This window comes from Arachis ipaensis, chromosome B10 (assembly GCF_059453495.1).
Source record: "Arachis ipaensis isolate K30076 ecotype BB chromosome B10, ASM5945349v1, whole genome shotgun sequence".
Lineage (NCBI taxonomy): Eukaryota > Viridiplantae > Streptophyta > Magnoliopsida > Fabales > Fabaceae > Arachis > Arachis ipaensis.
This window is the reverse complement of record NC_142435.1, coordinates 77,348,908-77,370,249: the sequence shown is the minus strand read 5'-3', so window position 1 is coordinate 77,370,249 and position 21,342 is coordinate 77,348,908. Positions and strand designations below refer to the sequence as shown.

The window sequence follows — 21,342 nt, the reverse complement described above, 5'->3', positions numbered from 1 at the left end:
ATAAAAGTAAATTGCAGAAATTAAAGAGAATGGGTAAGATCAGAAATGGGGATTCATTGGGCTTAGGAGATGTTGCATTCTACGGATCAAGTTCATTTTCATCTCTTCCTCAATCAATGCATTCATTGATCTCCTTGGCAATCTTAAGTGATCGAATTCCAATTTCTTGGTAATTCAATCTCTCAAATCTTGATTAATAGCCAATTCCTTGGTCAATTGCTCATGAGAAGAGATGAAGTATGGTCACTGATTATACCACATGCATTCCCAAATCAAGTGTTGGTAGGATTATAGTCACCATACCTAACCAAACCCAATTTGGTCCAACATGAGAAAGCATTTCTAGCATGATCTCTTCATTCCTCTTCCAAGGTTTAGAAGAGATCCAAGTATGAATAGCTTCTTTTCCAAGATAACTACCCAATTGGATGAAGATTGAAAGCTTTCTAGTAAAATCAAGAGAAAAGATAGAAGAAGAGTAATGAAAATTAGTATTGATCCATCAAATTACAACAGAGTTCCCTAACCCAATGAAAGGGGTTTATTTGTTCATAGCTCTGAAAATTGAAAACAAAGATGGAGAATACATCATGAAAACTAGAACTAGAAGTGCAGAGAAAGTAAATTATACAGAGAGTAGTTCCCAATTTCCAATCCCCCAAAAAAGCTTCTTTCTAATTCAAAACTACCCCTATATATACTACTCTTCTGATCTTCTAGTTGGTTCTTCATGTCTTGGATATGGGCCTTTGGATCTTGAGTTTGAAGCAGTTATCTTTCGCAGTGGGCTTAGCTTTACTTGCAGAGAGAAAGTGTGGAGTAGGCAGGGTGTTTAGCTCAGGACGTTAGTGGCGTTAACGTTAAGTGAGAGTGTGGGTTTGAGAACGTTAGTGGCAATCACCTTTTTCACTAACGTTCCTTACCCAGGGATAATCCACGTTAACTTCAACGTTAGTGGCACCAACGTGACCACTAACATTGCCTCTTGATCCTTCGCACACGTTATTGGGACTCACCTTTTCCAATAACATTGAGAGACTTCCCTTCCCCCTACATTAGAGTCCACGTTAACTTAGTTAACGTGGCTCTTAACGTAAGCTTGCCAATCCCTCGAGAACGTTAGTGACACTTACCTTTGTCACTAACGTTCCAATGTGCCCCTACTTCCCACGTTAGAGTCCACGTTAACTAGGTTAATGTGGCTTTTAACGTAGTAATGCTAGCCATCTCCAACGTTAGTGACAAAGGTGAGTGTCACTAACGTTGGCTCGTCATCTCTCTTATCTACGTTAGCTTCCACGTTAACTGAGTTAACGTGGGAGTTAACGTTGCTCATAGTGGCTTGTGTGGGTTCACCCCAACGTTAGTGACAAAGGTAAGTGTCACCAACGTTGGCGATCACATGCTTTCTCCACGTTAGCCTCCACGTTAACTAAGTTAACGTGGGAGTTAACGTGGCTCATTGTGGCTTGGCCAACGTTAGTGACAAAGGTGAGTGTCACTAACGTTGGCTTCTCTTTTGCTTCCCAACGTTAGAGTCCACGTTAACTGAGTTAACGTGGCTCTTAACGTGGCCACTTATGAGATTGGTCCAACGTTAGTGACAAAGGTGAGTGTCACTAACGTTGGCTCCACTTTCTTTCTTCCACGTTAGAGTTCACGTTAACTTAGTTAACGTGACTCTTAACGTGGGCTATGATGGCTTCGAGGACGTTATTGGCGATTACTTTTCTCATTAACGTTGCAAGCTAGCTCCCATTCCACGTTGGTGGTCACGTTAGTTAGACTAACGTGGTTGCCAACGTGGCTTTTTCTTGCTTCTTTTGTCCTGAAATCAAGCAATACAGTGCATCAAAGTTCTAATTCACATCATGAGACATGCATCATCCAATTTTTCATCTAATTCATGCAAAATTCTCATGAAATCATGTAAAGTGCTCAATGTATGCTTAAATCAAGATGTAAGTGAAATTTTACCCAAAACTTGCTTATTTCCTAAGAAAATGCATGAAACTACCCTAAAACAGTAAAGAAAAGGTCAGTGAAACTGGCCAAAATACCCTGGCATTACTTCCTTTGTTCCTTTCCTTGAGCTTCACCATTTTCCTGAATTTTTTTGCAAACAAAACAAATTCATTTTCAGAAGAATAATCACTGGATTTATCATCCAGGGGTTAGCAATAAATGTGAGAGCTATTCCTTTTCTTTTAGTATCTTTTTTCAAGTATGTATTTTCAAATGTAAGTAAGTTTCCTCTCAAATCATCATATGTCATGGAATCAAGACTACTACTCTCAGATATCACAATAGCCTTAGTTTCCCACTCTTTTGTGAGACTTCTCAAAATTCTCCTCACAAGCACAGATTCAGGATACGTGATCTCCATAGCATCCAAGTCAGTAATGATGATATTGAATCTTTCGAACAACTCATCTATAGATTCTCCTTCCTTCATGGAGAACGTTTCATACTCTCTATTTAGCATGTCGATCCTGGTCTTCTTCACTAATGTTGTGCCTTCATGAGTAACTTGTAATTTGTCCCAGATTTCCTTTGTTGTTGTGCATCTTGATACCCGTCGGTATTCTTCGAAGCTGATTGCACAGTTAAGCAAGTTGATAGCCTTGGCGTTGAGCTCTACCTTCTTTCTGTCTTCTTCGGTCTAGCTAGCTTCACCTTTGAGAGAGACCACACCATCAACCCCTATGGTGGTTGGGAATTGAGGACCTTCTAGGATTATCTTCCAGAGTCTGCAATCTACTGATTGGACAAGGATCTTTATTCTTTCCTTCCAATACGTGTAGCTCTTTCCATCAAAGAGAGGGGGGCTGTTGCTTGACTGCCCTTCTGTCAAAGTGTAGGCCACCAAGTTTGAGCCACTATTTTCTGTCATTAGGATCTTTTCTCCAAGCTGCAAAGCTTGATCTCTTTGAGACTAAGCTCTGATACCAATTGATGGCTATCAGTGACTAAGAGAAGGGAGGTTGAATCTTAGCCCCTTTTTTTGCTGAGTAATTCTTGCTACCCTTTTTAAATGATTTAAGAGATATTTCTACTTTTTGTCTCGTCACTAGTCAAGAGACATTTTCTTTTTGTCTCGTAACCAATGAGGAGATATTTTTCATTTTTGTCTCCTACGAACAGAACCAGAAATTGAGTAGAAGAGAGAGAGAGAATCACACCCAGAAGTATCATTGTTCAGCTGCTAAGTGCAGTGCAGCCTACATCCAGTCTCCATCACAACAATGATGGAATTTCACTATTATCAAACAGATTACAGATACCAATTCTCCCTAGGAACTACCCTTCCTATCTGGGACAAGTCCAGAATCTATCCCCAATCCTGAACTTAACTTGGTCACCTACCAAGCTTTCAACTACTAAGTGCTAACCCAACTTGCAAGGGGATTCCCACAGAATCATGAAACACAACATAGATGTACAAAGGACCTCTAGGACATCTATGGCTTTTTCTTTTGATTTTGTATACTCTGTATTTTTTCGCTCTATGACTTTTTCATACAAACCTCACTGTTTGCCTTTTTCCATGAGACTCAAGACAGACAAAACTAAACAGAAAAATATAACATGAAACACATTGAAGGAGAAGAACTTCTATTAGCTTAGATAGCTATGAGAACTCTGTACTTTCCACTCTTTTTTCCTTGCTTCAAGCCTTGGCTGTCCACCCTTATTATAGAAGGGGAAGCCTCCAAGGCTGAAACCGGTCCAACCGAGCTAATCTTCTTCTTCTTCAAACGAAACCAGTTCGGCCAAAGAGAGAGGAGAGAAAATTGAAAGCTAAAACCAACATGCAATTACCTCTGTGTCATCCCTTCTCACCAATCTTCATCAATCCGGGCCTTCCATCTTGACTTGCTCCCCAAGAAAGATTTCTGACCCTTGATGAGTCCTTGATGCTTGATAGCTCCTCCTGCTCTTAAGTTCTGTCTCTTCCTTCACGTAGCTATAGTAGCTACCTCTTGTGGTGGTTGAGCAAAAGTAGAGATGAGCCATGCTTCTAAGGGATCTTCTTCCTCTGACCGAGTTAGATTTTCTCCATTTTCGGGTATGGAGAGCTTGAGACTTCTTCTCCACTTCTTACCATAAGTGGCAAAGATCTCAGCCACACCCTACTGTGGATCTTCTTTTTCCTAACGCCATCATCACAATGGCCTCTTCCTTGCAACTAGCTTCTCTGTGTTTTTTACTGATAGCTTGCTTCATCCCTCCTTTCCTGCTAGACAAGACCGAAAGAGAGAGGAGAGAGAACCGAGAAAAGCTTGTAATGTAATTAAAGAAGAAAATGAAAATAAGTTAAGTTTACTTACTCATGCCTAGTTTCTACTTTCTTCTTCTGATTACTTGCTTCTACCATTTTCTTCTCTGACAGTGAGGTGACCAAAAGTGATAAGAGAAGAGAGAGAATGCTTTCAAAGAAAATAAAGAAGGAAATTAAAATCAATTGCACTCAATTAAAACCCACTATGCTTTGTAACGTGTGAAAAATTTAATTGCCATCAAATCAATTACACTTTCTCTCTCATGTTACCAATGTCTGCATTAACTCCATTTAATCAAATTTTGAATTCCAACCATGGAGTGAATAAGGTAACCAAACTAAGCATGCAAAGTTCCCTCCTTCTCTTTTTTCAATTCGGACCAAATCTTTTGGTCTTGTAACAAAGATTTCAATTGGGTTTGTTTAACAATTTCCTGACCCAATTAACATATTAATGATTCAGCCACCCATCATATAATAAATTAGGACAAGACTGAATGTTATCAACAAATTAATTTTTTTGTTGCATAAACCCAATGGCCAAAATTCTACATACAAAAATATAAATTATTAATCAATTAATTTGAAATTGAAATTAAATAATTTCTTAAATATTAATTTAATAATATTTGATCATCATATTAAATTAGAGTTTTTCAAATTCATCACTTTTATTGTACGAAACCTATTTTTAATGGATACAATGTTAATTTCCTTCTTTGATGAGTATTTTTGTCAATATTAATAAAATTCATACAAATAAATAGTTATTTTTCCTTATATATATATCGCACTATATACATATTGATAAATTAGACAGTGAATGTTTAAGATTCTGTGTCTTCCCATTTTGAATTTTTTTTATTCAGTTTTATATATATATATATATATATATATATATATATTATTTTTACAAAAAAATACCCATGTTGCATGGATTTATTTTTATTAAATTTTGAATTAAAATATTTGTGAGTTATTGGAAGCTAACTTATTTCATTCTTATGTCGACAACTTTATTAATTATAGGTTCTAGTTTCTGTTTTCTACTTTATAAAGATTCAAAATATTTTTTTTTTCAATGAGGTAAAATAAATTTTAGTTGAAGAAAAAATTAATTGACAAATACAACTCTTTTAATTATTTCATATAATTTAATAAATAAGTATATTTATTATTTAAATATGATATTATATTAATAAAAGATAAAAATATCTATTATAAAATTTTAATTCATTTTGATAAATATTTTAAGCATTATAATTCAATTTAATTATATAATTTTATTAATTTATTATAAATACTGAAATTTAATTCAATAATTCTAACAGAAATGCAATTTCTAATAGAATTTAATTTTATTTTATATTATTAAAATTTTTTAAACCGACGGTAAATATTGACTAATATTGAAAAAATATTAATCTCTTAATATTTCTTTGAAAAAAAATTGTTATGTGCGTTTTAGTAATTATAATTTTGGCGAATTAGTTGACAAATTGTTAATTAATCAAACAAGGCTTTTTCTTGGTTCTGATGGCTATATTAATTGTTGTGAACAGTAGTGATAGTCCTTGTATCGAGATAATTCATGGGGTTAATTTTTTTGAATATTGAATAAGAATAGGTGTAATTTTTTAATATTGGAAATTATGGTGTTTTATAAAATTTTGGGCTATAAAATTCGCAGAGGGTGAATTGTTAGATCAAAATTTTTTTTAATTTATAAAGATAATACATAAATTACGTATTATATTATTTTAATATTAAATTATAATACACAGTACAAAAACTACGTATTGTCAATGCAATACATACTCTGCGTATTATACTTATATAAAATAGCGTCTCCAAAACATTATAAAATTTTATTTTTTGTAACATTAATGTAAAATTTTATTATTTTATATTAAAATAAAAAATCCAATTCATGGCATGTATCTTGCCCTACGTAATTATTATTTTTTCAGTATAAAATCGGTGGTAACGGTGGTTGGAATTGTTGTACAGTGTGTATACTAGCTAGGCACTGCTCGTAAAACAGTGTTATTAACGATGCATAATGCATTCATAATAATTAATTGAAGTGATAGCAATGGTGAAACTGATATATCCACCACAGTGAATACTTATTCCTCAACCAACTTCATATATATATAGAGAGAATTAATTATCATGCTATTGTTAATTAAAAGGTGTCCATATATGCGTCGACATTGTGTGCAGAGATAATTTGTAATTTTAGTTTAAAAAGTTAATAATTTTTAAAAATTTTGGGTCATTTTAGATAAATAACTTAATTAAATTTTTAAAAAAAATTAAAAATATAAAAATTTATATTAAAAATAATTTATAAATAAATTATTTTATAGTTAAAAAGTTATCATAAAAATATTTATTTTAAGATTAGGTAATAAATAAAAATGATAAAATAATTTTTAAGAAAGAAAAAAGTTAAATTTTTTTATTTTTTTAAAAATTTTTAAATAATTTTTTAAAAAATTTAAAAATATATCTAAAAATTTGTACTAAATATTATTAATATAATTCTTTATAAGTAAAAAATTTTAAAAAATAACTTTCCAAGCTTCTCAAACTAAACTTTTGTAACCCGTGAAAAATATAGGAAAAAATTTGAAAAGGTGTGACTCATGAGTCATGACATCTTAACTACTCCAAATTGGCAGGAAACTTTAGAATTAACGTTGTGGTAATTCATAATTTCATATATGATATGTTCTCACCCATGATAGAGGTGATCAAGCTTCAAACCCAGGAGTACTCTTCCTATTAATTTGGTATTATATATATCTATATATATATATATATATATATATATATATATATATATATAATTTTACTCATATAAATTATAATATTATTATATTAAATAAAATATCTAATATTATAAGATAATATATTATACAAATCCTAGATTTTATAATATTATAAAATTAAAACACCAATTAAAATAATTTAACAGAATATCACTACGGCAGAGGCGAAGAATAGCTGCGATTAAATAGTGGCATTGGCCATAACCACTGCTCATTCGAAGGATAGCAGCACAGGTGAGTGGCGGTCTGGCAGAAGTCGCAAAACACCCCTGGATAGCGGCCCGGCAGTGAAAACCGCTGCTCATTCGGGGTATATATCTTCAGGCCCCCTCGATTTGGCAAGTCTTCTTGGCGCGAAGAGAAGCAGGAGTAAAGGCGCGAAACACGCCCACCCTTCGTTTCGCAACAATACCTGGCGACTACCTCAAGAAACGCAGCTAAGTAGGTTTCAATTCATTGTTTCAATTCCCCCCGTTTCGTACTTCCAGCATTTGATTCCCCCCAATTGTTCAGAAATCCGGGTCTTGTGTTTTTGGTAGTGCGCCAAACGAGCAGGCGCAGATCCCCGATTCATCAGCGGAAGAACCCACCCAGGTGAGGATTTGATCACAATTCAATTTGTCCATTCCCCTTGTCCTGTTACAACCATTAATCGAATTCTCCAATTTTGCAGAAACCCCCATTTTTTCGAGCTTTTCCCTGTCATCCACAATTCCTGAAACTCATACTCTCCCCTGTCGAGTTGCGCAGTTGCCATCGCGACCTCTCCCCTGTCACTGGTTAGTCCTGACACTCTGATCTTTTCTTACTGTTTTCATTCTTGGTTAGAATTTTGCAAAAAAAAAAAGTCTATATCTGTCTTTAATTGGGGTTAATTGCTTCTCTTCAGTGATTGGAATTTGAATGTACCCCTCTTTTTTATTTAATGGGTGCTTTGCATTGAAAGTGATAGTTAGAGTAGATAAATCAAAAAAGGGTCATTATCATTATTAGAGGGATGACTTTCTTTGGTTTGATCTCTCTTGCATCTTGTTCCTGTTTTTTAAATTACCCAAGAATGTGTTTCTTTGGTTTGTATCTCTCCTGCACAGGAGAAAGTGAGGAACTTTGCACGCACTAATCTGAATCTTTTGTTTACTGATAACTTTATCCTGTAAAGTACAAGACATTGGTTATTTATAAATTATATGGAGATGTAAGAACAAATATGATGACATAGTACCTGATCATGGCCTTCTTGTGATTGATTTGAAAGAGTGGCTAAGATGTATTGTTATGAACTTGGATAAGATGAAACTTTCTAGGTCTTGCATTTTTTGTTTTCTTTTTGGATTGGAAAAAAGAGATAATTTCATTAAGATGAGAAGATAATACAAATTGGGGATAAGGATTTCCTATACAAAGAATTGGGAATAAGATTTTCCACACACACACCAGCTTTTCACTTTTTCTTTCTTCTGTATCTCTTGATCTTCTTAGCTATATCTATATCTTATCACCAAGAATCTGCTCAATCTACTATGAGAAACTATAGTCTCATAAAAACTCTAAAAACTGTTAACAAAAAAACTTCAATTTTATGTTCTGAATTCGAAACTAATTGTAGTTGATTCCATTGGTTTTCTTTCTTTCCATGATGCTTTGATCCTTGTTCCAAAAAGATTATAGAATTCAGTTTTTTTTTTTTTTGAAAAATTGATTAAAAGAAAAACACGCACACACGCTAGTTATTTTCATTAAAATATTGATACCATTATGTGATGAGTGTGAATTTGAGAAACAAGGTTGAGTGGTTTGAGTGATCAGAAGAGCATGTTGATACCATTATATTGTTTTAATTATATTCATTGACTTATTTATTTTTAAAATTTAACATTTAATCTTGTTTTCTTTTTCAATTTTTAAGGAAGCTTTTCTTTTTCTTTTCATTTTTTTGACTTGGAACCAGCAATTCTTTCTACCAGTAATCTTTTAAGAAAGCACAGAATTTTACAATGAGTAAGCCTCCTTCCCAATACCTTTCGTGTGCTTCATGTTATCCGGGATGCAAGTAACTTTGTTTCTGTTTTCCTTTTGATTTATTCCGTCGCTCCCTACATGGTTTTGCTTGTAATATATTGTCAATTTTATTACGTATGGTACTCTCTCATATCATAATTGTGATAGACTGTTATTGGTTCTCCTAACACACATCCCTTTTTTTTAGTTCCATGTCTTTTTTTACTAATTATCTATTTGTATGTGCTAATTCATTTATTTAGACATTGATAAGAGCTGGATTACAAAGCCACAGGATAGTGTAGAATATAGGGATGGACTGAATAGATTCCTTGACTTCGCATTTGACAATGCATCATCTGATGGGATGATACATTGTCCATACCCACTGTGTGGGTTCCGATTTTTCCAAACTAGAGAAGCTGCATACGATCATCTTCTGATGAAACCATTTCCCTCTAACTATACCTTTTGGTTACATCATAGTGAGAGGATCGTAGACGAGAGACCCAGCGGTAGGGAAGAACTAGATCCCACTATAAATTTAGGAGAACAAATGCGTGACATAATCCACGACGCATTCAAATTTCCGGGACAGTAGAGTGAGGATGAAGATTCCATGGATGGGCATGCTGGAGACGTTGCGGATGGGTTGCCATACTTATCTGATGAACCTAGTCACGAGGCTCGTGCCTTTCAAGACTTGCTTAAGGACGGCGAGCAGGAATTATATCCAGGATGTTCTTGATTCTCGAAGCTGTCTTTCCTGGTGAGGCTGTACCATATAAAGTGCATGTGCGGAGTGAGCAACAAGGCTTTCGGACTGATTCTAGAGCTATTAGGGGATGCCTTTGAGCATGCACAGATTCCGAAGACCTTGCACGATGCCAAGAGGATCATAAGGAAGCTGGGTATTGAGTACAAGAAGATAGATGCATGTCCGAATGACTGCATGCTATACCAAGGTTCCGACCACGACCTTTCTTGATGCAAACAGTATGGAGTATCCAGGTGGAAGCAAAAGACCAGGAAGAATTCTTTAGTAAGGATCAACGCCGTTGTCAAGAAGAATGGTAAACCTCAGGTGGCAAAAGTTCTTCGTTATTTTCCTCTGATTCCACGGTTGCAGCGATTATTCATGTCCAGCAAGACAGCTGTGGACATGTTGTGGCATAAGAGAGGTACCAACTCTGACAGTTTCTTGAGGCATCCCAGAGACGACGATGGTTGGAAAGCATTTGACATGAGATATACTGACTTTTCTAGCGATCCGCGCAGTGTTCGCTTAGCCTTGGCCATGATGGCTTCAATCCTTATGGAAACCTCAGTTCAAAGTACTCAATATGGCCAGTGATTCTTATTTCACACAACTTACCCCCATGGATTTGCATGAAACAAACCAACTTTATACTCTCTATGATTATTCCCGGTCCTAAAATGCCTGGCAATGACATAGATGTATACTTACAGCCCTTGATCGATGAGTTGAAGCAGTTGTGGGCTGGTGTTGATACCTACGACGCCAGTGAGAAGAAAACATTCAAGATGCGTGCTACGTTGATGTGGACTATCAGTGATTTTCCTGTCTTGGGCAATTTATCTTGTTGGAATACATACGGTGGGAGAGCTTGCCCCACGTGTAATTTGGACACCGAGACTAGGCGACTCACCTTCAGTCAAAATGGTGTTATATGGGTCATCGTCGCTTCTTGAATCGCAATCACAGATATAGACAAGACCGGATTAGATTTGATGGTAAAGTAGAGGATAGATCCCCACCTACCAAATTGACTGGCAGGGATGTCCTGAGACAATTGGAGGGTGTGCCCGTCTCACAGGGCAAGGTGCAAGCGGTGGGCGGTAAAAGAAGACGCGGATAGCAGACTGTGTTGTAAGACGAGTCACCCTGGAAGAAGAGGAGTGTATTCTTTGATCTACTATACTGGGAGAACAACGAATTACGTCATAACCTAGACGTCATGCACATAGAGAAGAATGTGTGCGACAACATTGTATTCACCATGTTGAACGAGAGCGGTAAATCCAAAGACCACCTGAAAGCTCGTAAAGATCTCCAGTTGATGGGAATCAGGCACGATATGTGGCCACTTGAAGGTGGAAAGTATCCCACTGCAGTCTTTACCATGTCGAACCCACAGAAGGATGTCTTTCTTAGGACCATCAAGAATGTGGTCTTTCCAGACGGGTACTCTAGCAACATCTCTCGCTGTCTTGACTTAAAACAGTGCAAGTTATTTAGTTTGAAGAGTCATGACTGCCATGTTTTGATGGAACATCTATTGCCAATTACGTCAAAACACATATTGCCTACCCCAGTGTCTGCCGTCTTGGCTGATTTATCAGCCTTTTTTCGACTAATATGCAGTAAATCCATAGATCCTCAACAACTTCCTCTCCTTCAGGATCGTGTGGTCCATACTCTGTGCCACATGGAGATGATATTTTCACCTTCCTTCTTTACAGTTATGGTTCATCTAACGATGCATTTGGTCGAGGAGGTACGTCTCGGTGGCCCAGTGCACTACCAGTGGATGTACCCAATCGAGAGTTAAAGATCTACTTAAGCTTTCTCGGCCTATTTTATTAGGATAGCTGTCACCTAGTAATTTATATGTTATGTTCTCGAAGGTACCTATGTCATATCAAGCAGTACGTGCGTAACAGGGCACAACCGGAAGGATTGATTGCAGAGGGCTACCTATCCGAGGAGATTCTCACATTCTGTTCAAGATACCTAGATAACGTCGACTCTAGGATCAACCGACCGACGCGCGTTGACGACTGGCCGAGTGATGCTCCGCCGAGAGAGATTGCCAACATGTTCCCAGAGGTTGGAAAGGCGGTCGGGGCAGCTCCATTTTTCACACTAACACCAACCGAAAAGCTTCAAGCACATCGTCATGTACTGGTCAACTGCATTGCTGTAGAGAAATTCTTGGAGTACGTACAGAGCCTGAGTTCTAAAATTATACAATGTGCCAATTTGGTTTTGATAGTACTGAACTTGAAGTATCTTTTTGTGTGCACAGTGAGTACAGAGCCATCACAAAGAGAAAACTGCGAAGTAAAACAAGGTCACAGTCTCACATAGATAGTGTTGTGCACAGAAAATTTTTGAACTGGCTCAAGCATGAGGTAATCTTTAATATCCGAGGATCCTACTACCCTTTGATGCTTTCTTGCCTCTAATGGTTCAATGTCAGGTCCCATTAGGAAACACCAATTATTCGAACGAGTTGCAGTGGCTCGCCTGCGGTCCGATTGCTCAGGCTGAACGCTATCAGGCGTACAACGTCAATGGATTTAAATTTAGGACCATATTGAGGGAGGAAGGGATGAAAACACAGAATAGTGGGGTTTATGTCACTTTGGATACTAGAAGTTATGCAAGTAAACGGGATGCCAATGTTGCTGTTGGCGGTGTCTCGTATTACGGGAGATTAGTAGACATCATCGAGCTAAATTACAGTGGTCAATTCACTGTAGTCTTGTTCAAGTGTCTTTGGGCAGATACCACATCAGGGAGAGGCATCCGATAAGACGTTTTGGGCCACACCTGTGTCAATTTTGCCACATCGATTCACACCGGTGAACATGAAGACGACGAGCCGTACATCTTGGCATCTGAGGTGTGTCTTGTGTTCTACGTGGAGGATGAGGTGGAGAGCGGATAGAGTGTAGTAGTCCATGTGAAGCCAAGAGATTTGTTTGACATGGGCGAAGATTATGAACATTGTGAGGTCGACCTTCATCCACAGTCATGTATGACTAGCTTGCCTGAATTTGCTGTCGAAGGCCTGCAGTTGACAAGAGACGGCAATTTAGAGGAGTCCATTACCGACGGGGTTGAAGATTGTGATGAGGCAGCCGATTCCTAAAATACTGGGTTGTATTTAGTGGATTGTATTTTAGTCATATCATTAAACAATAGGTTGAATTTCTTGAGTTTTCTTAGATTTTTTAAAACTTATCCTCTCATATAAAGCTCTTTTATTTAACTGGGTCTTCACAATGCTGTAACCTCTCCTTCAAGTCTTCCTACAATCACATTTTTATAATGTCCTTAGACATTCTTTCTATCTCCGTTGACTTTCAGGAAAATTGGAGAGCAGAGACTTCTTTCTCATTTCCAGAAGCCGTTGGTTCACAGAGAAGATGTTAGATGCGTCTCCTTTCTCTTCGTTGGAGGATGCAACCTCATTTGCAAGCCAGTTGTGGTTCAAAGAGTCCCGTATACAATCATAGTTGGATGCCTTCTCTGGACACAGACACCTCTATCGAGCCATTCGTTATGCCTCGGCTTCAATGATGAGGGTTTGTTTGCTGCTGCCCAATTTAATTTTGTAAATCCTTTTCTTATTTGTGAATGAAACCATATTCACATGGTTATATTTAAATTTTAGGAATTACTTCATTGGGACCGAAAGTACCGGGCTAAATTTGGGTTTGAGTTTATAACAAGTACCGAAACATGGTGCTCACAGGAAATACTTGACGAAGTGAAGGTAAAATAGTGGTGTTTTTCCTTGCTATTTATCTAAAGTATATAAAACTAAACTGTGATATTTGCTTTCTAAAATTAATAAATTTGGTTCATTAAGCCGAATCACTTTTGAGGCTGGGTAGTTTAATTGTATTTTGTATAGCAAGATAAACTTGATGAGATATGTTTGCTAGAAGAAACTTAATAGCATATAATAGAGACCCTATTGTCGTACTCAATCATATAATATAGACCCTCTTGTGGTTTCAAAATGCCATGTTACAGGAGAAGCTATGTTTAGCTAGATGGTTATGATATTACATTCTTTTAAGTCTTTTTTCTTAAGAAATTGTCAAACTGCACCCAAAAACCTTTTCTAATCTATGCGGGTGTAATAAATTAAAGGAAATTCTGAAACTACATGAAGATAAAGTCATGATGATAACTGTTATATATATATAATGCGAAAGTCTCAACCCTGTTATGAATCTGACCTCTGGGATTACTTAGGCTTATTATCCTTATCCTATTTTAATAGTAATTTCTCTTATAAAGTACAAATGGTTGATTCTTCTAGAAGGGTAATGCATGGGATTAACGCATGCTTCTTTATATGGGAATATATATATATATATATATATATATATATATATATATATATATATATATATATATATAATGCGAAATTCTCAACCCTGTTATGAATCTGACCTCTAGGATTACTTAGGCTTATTATCCTTATCCTATTTTAATAGTAATTTCCCTTATAAAGTACAAATGGTTGATTCTTCTAGAAGGGTAATGCATGGGATTAACGCATGCTTCTTTATATGGGAAAATATATATATATATATATATATATATATATATATATATATATATATATCATTAACGGATATTGCTGAAGGTGGATTCTCTTTTAATTTTACGTCATAAACTCAACTGTGTGCATGAGGCTAATTTTTTTATTCTGACTTGAGTAGAAGGAGCAACCCTAAAGATTTGGTATTTTGCTGCTGTTACTTGTGTTCTCTTTCTTTGATGCCATAGTCTTCTTGCGATCTAATCTGTTTGCTATTTAAAAAAATGTATAGTAATGAACTAGCGAGTCACCAGTATTCTAATTTTTAGGTTCGGAATGATTTGAATAATATTATATATCATATATTGTAAGGGATTACATTGTCTCAGGTTTTTACAAAAAGTTTTTCTACATTATTTTGGTGGTATGTTGTGCAGGTACGCTATGAAAATACTCTTGTTGTTGAACTGGATATTGCAGCACGACTATGGGAACGTAAGATTATCAACTTTTTGGTTGTTGAATTAATATAATTATGTTCATGAAGTAATTCTTGATATTCTACGCCTACATTTGGCTATGATGTACCTCTCAGGGTTATCTCGATCCCAGACTCAAGAGGCATCCATAGAAATGGGGGAGGTGGTTCCGGATTCAGTGGAGAAAGAGGCCGTTGCCTCCTCCGATAGCTCTGAAGAGGCTGATTCTACTGGACAAAAGGCCTCGATGCTATCATATGACCTCAATAAAACGCCGGATGAGAATGAATATCCATATAGTGGAATGTCTCCTGATAAGAAGAATGCTTGGCACCTAGCTATGTGGACGACACGATACCTGAACCCTTGAGGATATTGCAATAGTATAATTGAAGAATTTGGTTTCAGATTTATAGGATGCCCAAGACTTGTGTTTTAAAGTTTTCGTGACTTTATAACTCTTCATATTGTTTTTAGGGATTGTTAGTATGCTGCATTAAAGGCCATTGGTCTACTGTTTTACCTATTTCTGCATTTTTTTATTTTGACTACTTCAAGATACTGATTAATATAAATTTTTTGGGACAATAAGTGACCTGTTTTGCTATGATTCCTGCTCTGTTCCGCATAGAATATACAACCCCGAAATTATGTCAAATTTAGGTACATTGTTATTGGCAATGAAATTATGCCAAATGATCAACAAGCCCAATTTGATTTTCCAGGCACTGCATAATATCTTTGCTGCACTTGTATCATTCAAGATACACACAAAAATCAAGGTTTCAAGTGCCATGAAATTGTCACTATTTCAAGTTCACAGTGTTGAATGCTTATGTTTAAGTGCAAAGTCCTTGCAAACAATTAAATGAGAAGAATAACTAGTGAAAAATTTAAGTGCAAATCTTGTTGAATGCTACAAATGCTACAGTCTGAGCAAATAGACAGAATGGCAAATCCTTTGCAAAACAGAAAAATAAGAACCAGTTGCACCATGAACTTGGGCAAAAATGAGAAAAGCTTCTCCACCATTGAAATATCATAACCATAGTGAAGATAGATGTGATAGAAATAGATGGAGAAGTTGTGCTTTGGGTCTGTTCTAGTATGGTGGTATAGTAGTGGCCTCATGTAAGAATTCCCATCCATATAAATAATAAGACAAACCAGTAAATAAGGAGAAAATCGCTGCCAAAACCAGTCCAAACAATAGCCTCTTCCTGGTAAATATACATTTTAAGAGATTATGTAAGGAACACAAGCAATTTCCATCATTGATTCTTTCTACTTGAGCAGCAGTCCAATTCTTTAGGATAGGTTTCCAATCGGATGGGAAGAAATTTGGATCAAGAACCAAGACAATAGGGATGGCATAAATTATGGGATAGATCCTGAAATGGACAATAAGTCCATACCAAAATGCTGAAATAAGATATATATGAACTTTAATATGATAAGATGTTTCAGTTTTGAATGAAAAGTGTTCGATGTGCTTACTGTTTTTTTTTTTTTGTTAACAATTATTTTTATTTTTTCTATTAATTTTTTGATATCAATATATATTATTTTAATATTAAATAAAAAAATTTTATCACTGCTAACGGAAATTTTGGTAAAATTATAATTTACAAAAATTAAAAAATTATTGAAGGGTATTTAAAAAAATAATATAATTATTAAATTATTTTAAAAATACAATTTAATCAATAAAAGAATAATTTATTAAAAGGTATTTTGGTAAGAAAAATTTAATGATAAAAAATTATTATTATTATTATTATTATTATTATTATTATTATTATTATTATTATTATTATTATTTCAAAATTAAAGAATCAGTAATAAATTTATATTCTACAATATTTTTAGTGTTTCAGTTTCCTCTTGCTATAATCATTCTCGTGTCTCACTTAATTTTTTCGTTTTTTTGGGCAATATTTACTCGTTATAACAAATAGTGGATCTGTTTCTACCCAATTTCAAAAACCCCAGCTGCTGTGCCCTACCTCTTCTCCTCACTCCTTATACACTTTATAACCCACGAAGCCTTACCTCACTAATCTGGCCTGTCTTTGTTGTCGACGAAGAGAACTGCTCATCTGTATCCTTGATTTTCAGGTTCCAGAACCTGCCGGTCACGTCGCTCTCTCTATTATTTTGGTAGTCGTCGGTTCGGGACTGCTGTTAGGCCCGCCCTCTCTGTTCCGGTAACCACCCCAATTTCTTTCAATAACATTTGTGATGTTCTAATGTGATTGCTTCTTGCTATCTGTCAATAGTTATTGGGAAACAGGTGGTGTATTTACTTTCACAATTTAGGATGAGAGGTTGACTATAGGTTCATTACTACTACTGTGATTATCTTGCTTCTCATGATCCCATGAAGATTCATATTTTAATATGTTTTGATGAACTTTGGATCATCATAAGCTTGCATTTATGCCGTCTATAACTCGATTTATCATATATGCCATTTTGATCAACTTGGTGGGTGTCTGGAGGGCATTGAATGAATTTGATTCTCATAAGTGGCTTTAAAATCTTAAAGCATTTTATATTACTGAGGTTTTCATGAGTAGTGCTAGAGTTTAGGAGTTCTTCATATCATTATTCCATCTATGTGTTGATATTGAGATGGCTTTTCCTTACTGTGTCAATATTCTCTTAGGGTATGTGGTGCACGAAATTGCAATCACACTTTTGCAACTCCGCACAACTAACCAGCAAGTACACTGGGTCGTTCAAGTAATACCTTACGTGAGTAAGGGTCGATCCCACGGAGATTGCCGACTTGGAGCAAGCTAAGGTTATCTTGTAAATCTTAGTCAGGAGATTAATGATAAAAATGATTTTGTTATGAAAAGTAAATAACATGAATTAAAAGGTACTTGTGATTCAGTAATGAGTAATAGGTTGAGGTTCTGGAGATGCTCTATCGTCTGAATCTCTACTTTCCTACTGTCTTCTTCTCCAAACACGCATGGCTTCCTTCAATGGCAAGCTGTATGATCCTCTCGGATGAAATAATCAACTGTCGGATTTCTCGTCTTGAATGACAAATACCAAGTACAGCTACCGCACGGCTAATCATCTGTCGGTTCCCGCTAGCGTCGGAATAGGACCCTTGTCCTTTTGCACACTGTTACTGCGCCCAACATTCGCAAGTTTGAGGCTCGTCACAGTCATCCCCTCCCGGATCCTACTCAGAATACCACAGACAAGGTTTAGACTTTCCGGATCCCAAGAATGCTGCCAATGATTCTAGCCTATACCACGAAGGTTCTAACCCCTGGACTCGGTTCGTAGATTAGAAACCCAAGAGATACGCACTTAAGCTGTCACCCAATGACTACGTTGAGCTCAGATAGAACGGGAGTGGTTGTCAGGCATGCGTTCATAGGTTGAGAATAATGATGAGTGTCATGGATCATCATATTCTCTATAGTGAAGTACGATGAGTATCTTAGAATAGAATCAAGCGTGATTGAATAGAAAACAGTAGTAATTGCATTAATCCATTGAAACACAGCAGAGCTCCTCACCCCCACCTATGAGGTTTAGAGACTCATGCTGTAGAAGATACAATATAAAGTGTAAAATGTCATAGGGTGCAAAATGAATCTAAAAGTAGTTTTTATACTAGACTAGTAACTTAGGTTTACAGAAAATGAGTAACTAAGTGCAGATAGTGCAAAAATCTACTTCCGGGACCCACTTGGTGAGTGTTTGGGCTGAGCTTTCAAGCTTTCACGTGCATATGCCTCAAGTTGGAGTTAAACGCCACCCTGAGTGCCAAAATGGGCGTTTAACGCCAAGAATTATGCTAGTTCTGGCGTTTTACGCCAGAAAGTTTTAGGCTGGCTTTGAACGTCAGTTTGGATCATCAAATCCCGAGTAAAGTATGCACTATTATATATTGCTGGAAAGCACAAGATGTCTACTTTCCAACGCACTTAAGAGCGTAGCAATTGGGCTTCTATAGCTCCAGAAAATCCACTTCGAGTTCAGGAGGGTTAGAATCCAACAGCATCTGCAGTCCTTTTTCAGCCTCTGAATCAGATTTTTGCTCAGGTCCCTCAATTTCAGCCAGAAAATACCTGAAATCACAGAAAAATACACAAACTCATAGTAAAGTCTAGAAATGTGATTTTTGATTAAAAACTAATAAAAATATAATAAAAAGTAATTAAATCATACTAAAAACTATGTAAAAATAATGCTAAAAAAGGTATAAATTATCCGCTCATCACAACACTAAACTTAAATTGTTGCTTGTCCCCAAGCAACTAAAAACAAAATAGGATAAAAAGAGGAGAATATACAATAAATTCCAAAATTATCAATGAAGATTAGTCTTAATTTGATGAGCGGAGCTAGTAGCTTTTTGCTTCTAAACAGTTTTTGCATCTCACTTTATCCTTTGAAGTTCAGAATGATTGACTTCCATAGGAACTTAGAATTCAGATAGTGTTATTGATTCTCCTAGTTCAGTGTGTTGATTCTTGAACACAGCTACTTTATGAGTCTTGGCCGTGACCCTAAGCATTTTGTTTTCCAATATTACCACTGGATACATAAATGCCACAGACACATAACTGGGTGAACCTTTTTAGATTGTGACTCAGCTTTGCTAGAGTCCCCAGTTAGAGGTGCCCAGAGCTCTTAAGCACACTCTTTTTGCTTTGAACCATGACTTTAACCGCTCAGTATCAAGCTTTTCACTTGACACATTCACGCCACAAGCACATGGTTAGGGACAGCTTGGTTTAGCCGCTTAGGCCAGGATTTTATTCCTTTGGGCCCTCCTATCCATTAATGCTCAAAGCCTTGGATCCTTTTTTTTACCCTTGCCTTTTCGTTTAAGGGGTTATTGGATTTTTCTGCTTGCTCTTTCTTTTTCTCTCTTTTTCTTTTCTTTTTTCTTCGCCACTTTTTTTCTTTTCTGTCTTTTTTTTTTCCTACAAGCTTTTTGCTGCTTTCTCTTGCTTCAAGAATCAATTTTATGATTTTTCAGATTATCAATAACATTCACTACAAGAATTTGACAAATTAGCGACGAATTTTTGCGAGAAATATTTTTTGTCATTAATCTGTCACTAACTTGCAAGGAATTAGTGACACACTAACGACAAAATTAATGAGTGGTCACAAAATATCCAAACTTGAGAAAAGTGACTGATTAGCAAGAGATTCACGAGTAAGTTTGTTTCTCACAAATTAACTTTTGTAGCTAAAAAAAGAGCGGGAAAATTTTCCTCACTAATTTGTCACAAATTAATTAGCGAGTGACAATGTTCTAGCAAATCAGTCACTTAGGGATTCAATTGAATAAAAGTAAAGTAGCGAAAGATATTACTATCACTATTCCGTCGCAAGTGTTTGATATACAATTATCGAGAAAGAATTTATACACTAGTTCGTCGCTAAAAAAACTTTGTGCGAAAAGGCTAATTTGCGAGGAATAATGTTACTAGCTAATCCGTCAGAAAGACTTGAAATGCATTTTACGATGGACAATTTCCTAGCTAATTTGTCACATAATATTGTAAAATTTAAAATTAGGGTAGCGACAGAAAATAGTCGTCGCTAACTCGTCGCAACGGATAAATCATTCAACTAGGAAAGTGTTCCTTGCTAATTAGTTTCTAAAGTGGAAATACGAATATTGAGCGCCTAGGACCTAAGTAGCGAGAAATTTGTGACTGTTTAACAACTGACACACTTCGTTCGCTGATTTCAAGTCGCTGATTAGCGGGTAAAATACAATTATCGCTAAGTTGTCACAAGTTTAATTTAGCAAGCGACTTGGCAACTGCAATCTTGTCACAAAGGAAAAGCTATATCCTACTTATTTTGTAGCAAATTACTCGATAATTTCATTAGAATCCGTTGCAGAGTTATAACAAATCCAAAGCTAACCGAGAAAATGTTGGAAGTAACTGGTTGCAATTGAGTCACTAATCAAAAGCTTATTTAGTGAGGAATTAGTGACCGCTTAACAACTGATAGACTTTCCTCACTTATTTCATGTTACTACTAATTTGTGAGGAAACACGTTAGTCGTCCTTCTTCTGTCCTCATTTCATATTGCTACTAATCCCTAACCTCTATATAAATCCCTGAAAAATTCATGAAAAGTTTGAAGCAAATTTACCAAACACTCTAATGTAATTTGTCACAATTTTGTCACTAATCTAAAGTTATTTTAAACGAGGAAATAATTAAAGTCCCAAAGTTATGAATAACAATCAGATAGCTAGTTTTTAATAACTAATAACTTACAAACTGATGAGCAAGAATTTTGTGTGGTTTAGAATTTCTCAAATGAAACCTCGTTGCAAGTATAGTTTCTAAACCAACAATAGTCCCTTCATACAAAAATTTTTGGTTGTCACAAGCACAAACCCCAATGAATTTATAACCGAAGTATTTAGACTCCG

The 21,342-nt window shown here is 35.9% G+C and overlaps 1 protein-coding gene across 1 annotated transcript; it reads left to right on the top strand.

Annotated features, from left to right (window-relative positions):
* Positions 1–11,096: 11,096 nt before the first annotated feature.
* On the top strand, positions 11,097–15,272 carry LOC148580510 (uncharacterized). The gene is made up of 5 exons (XM_088492255.1): positions 11,097–11,684; positions 13,233–13,481; positions 13,542–13,643; positions 14,861–14,918; positions 15,019–15,272. Exons 1-5 carry the CDS (start codon positions 11,097–11,099, stop codon positions 15,270–15,272), a joined length of 1,251 nt encoding a protein of 416 aa, XP_088348381.1.
* Positions 15,273–21,342: the final 6,070 nt, after the last annotated feature.

What these genes read in the sequence shown, in the direction of transcription:
- LOC148580510 (XM_088492255.1), top strand. Translation starts at nt 11,097, where the DNA reads ATGCACATAGAGAAGAATGTGTGCGACAACATTGTATTCACCATGTTG. An exon ending in CTGCTGCCCAATTTAATTTT is followed by an intron (nt 13,482 to 13,541) that starts GTAAATCCTTTT and finishes TTTAAATTTTAG; the next exon opens with GAATTACTTCATTGGGACCG. An exon ending in AAATACTTGACGAAGTGAAG is followed by an intron (nt 13,644 to 14,860) that starts GTAAAATAGTGG and finishes TATGTTGTGCAG; the next exon opens with GTACGCTATGAAAATACTCT.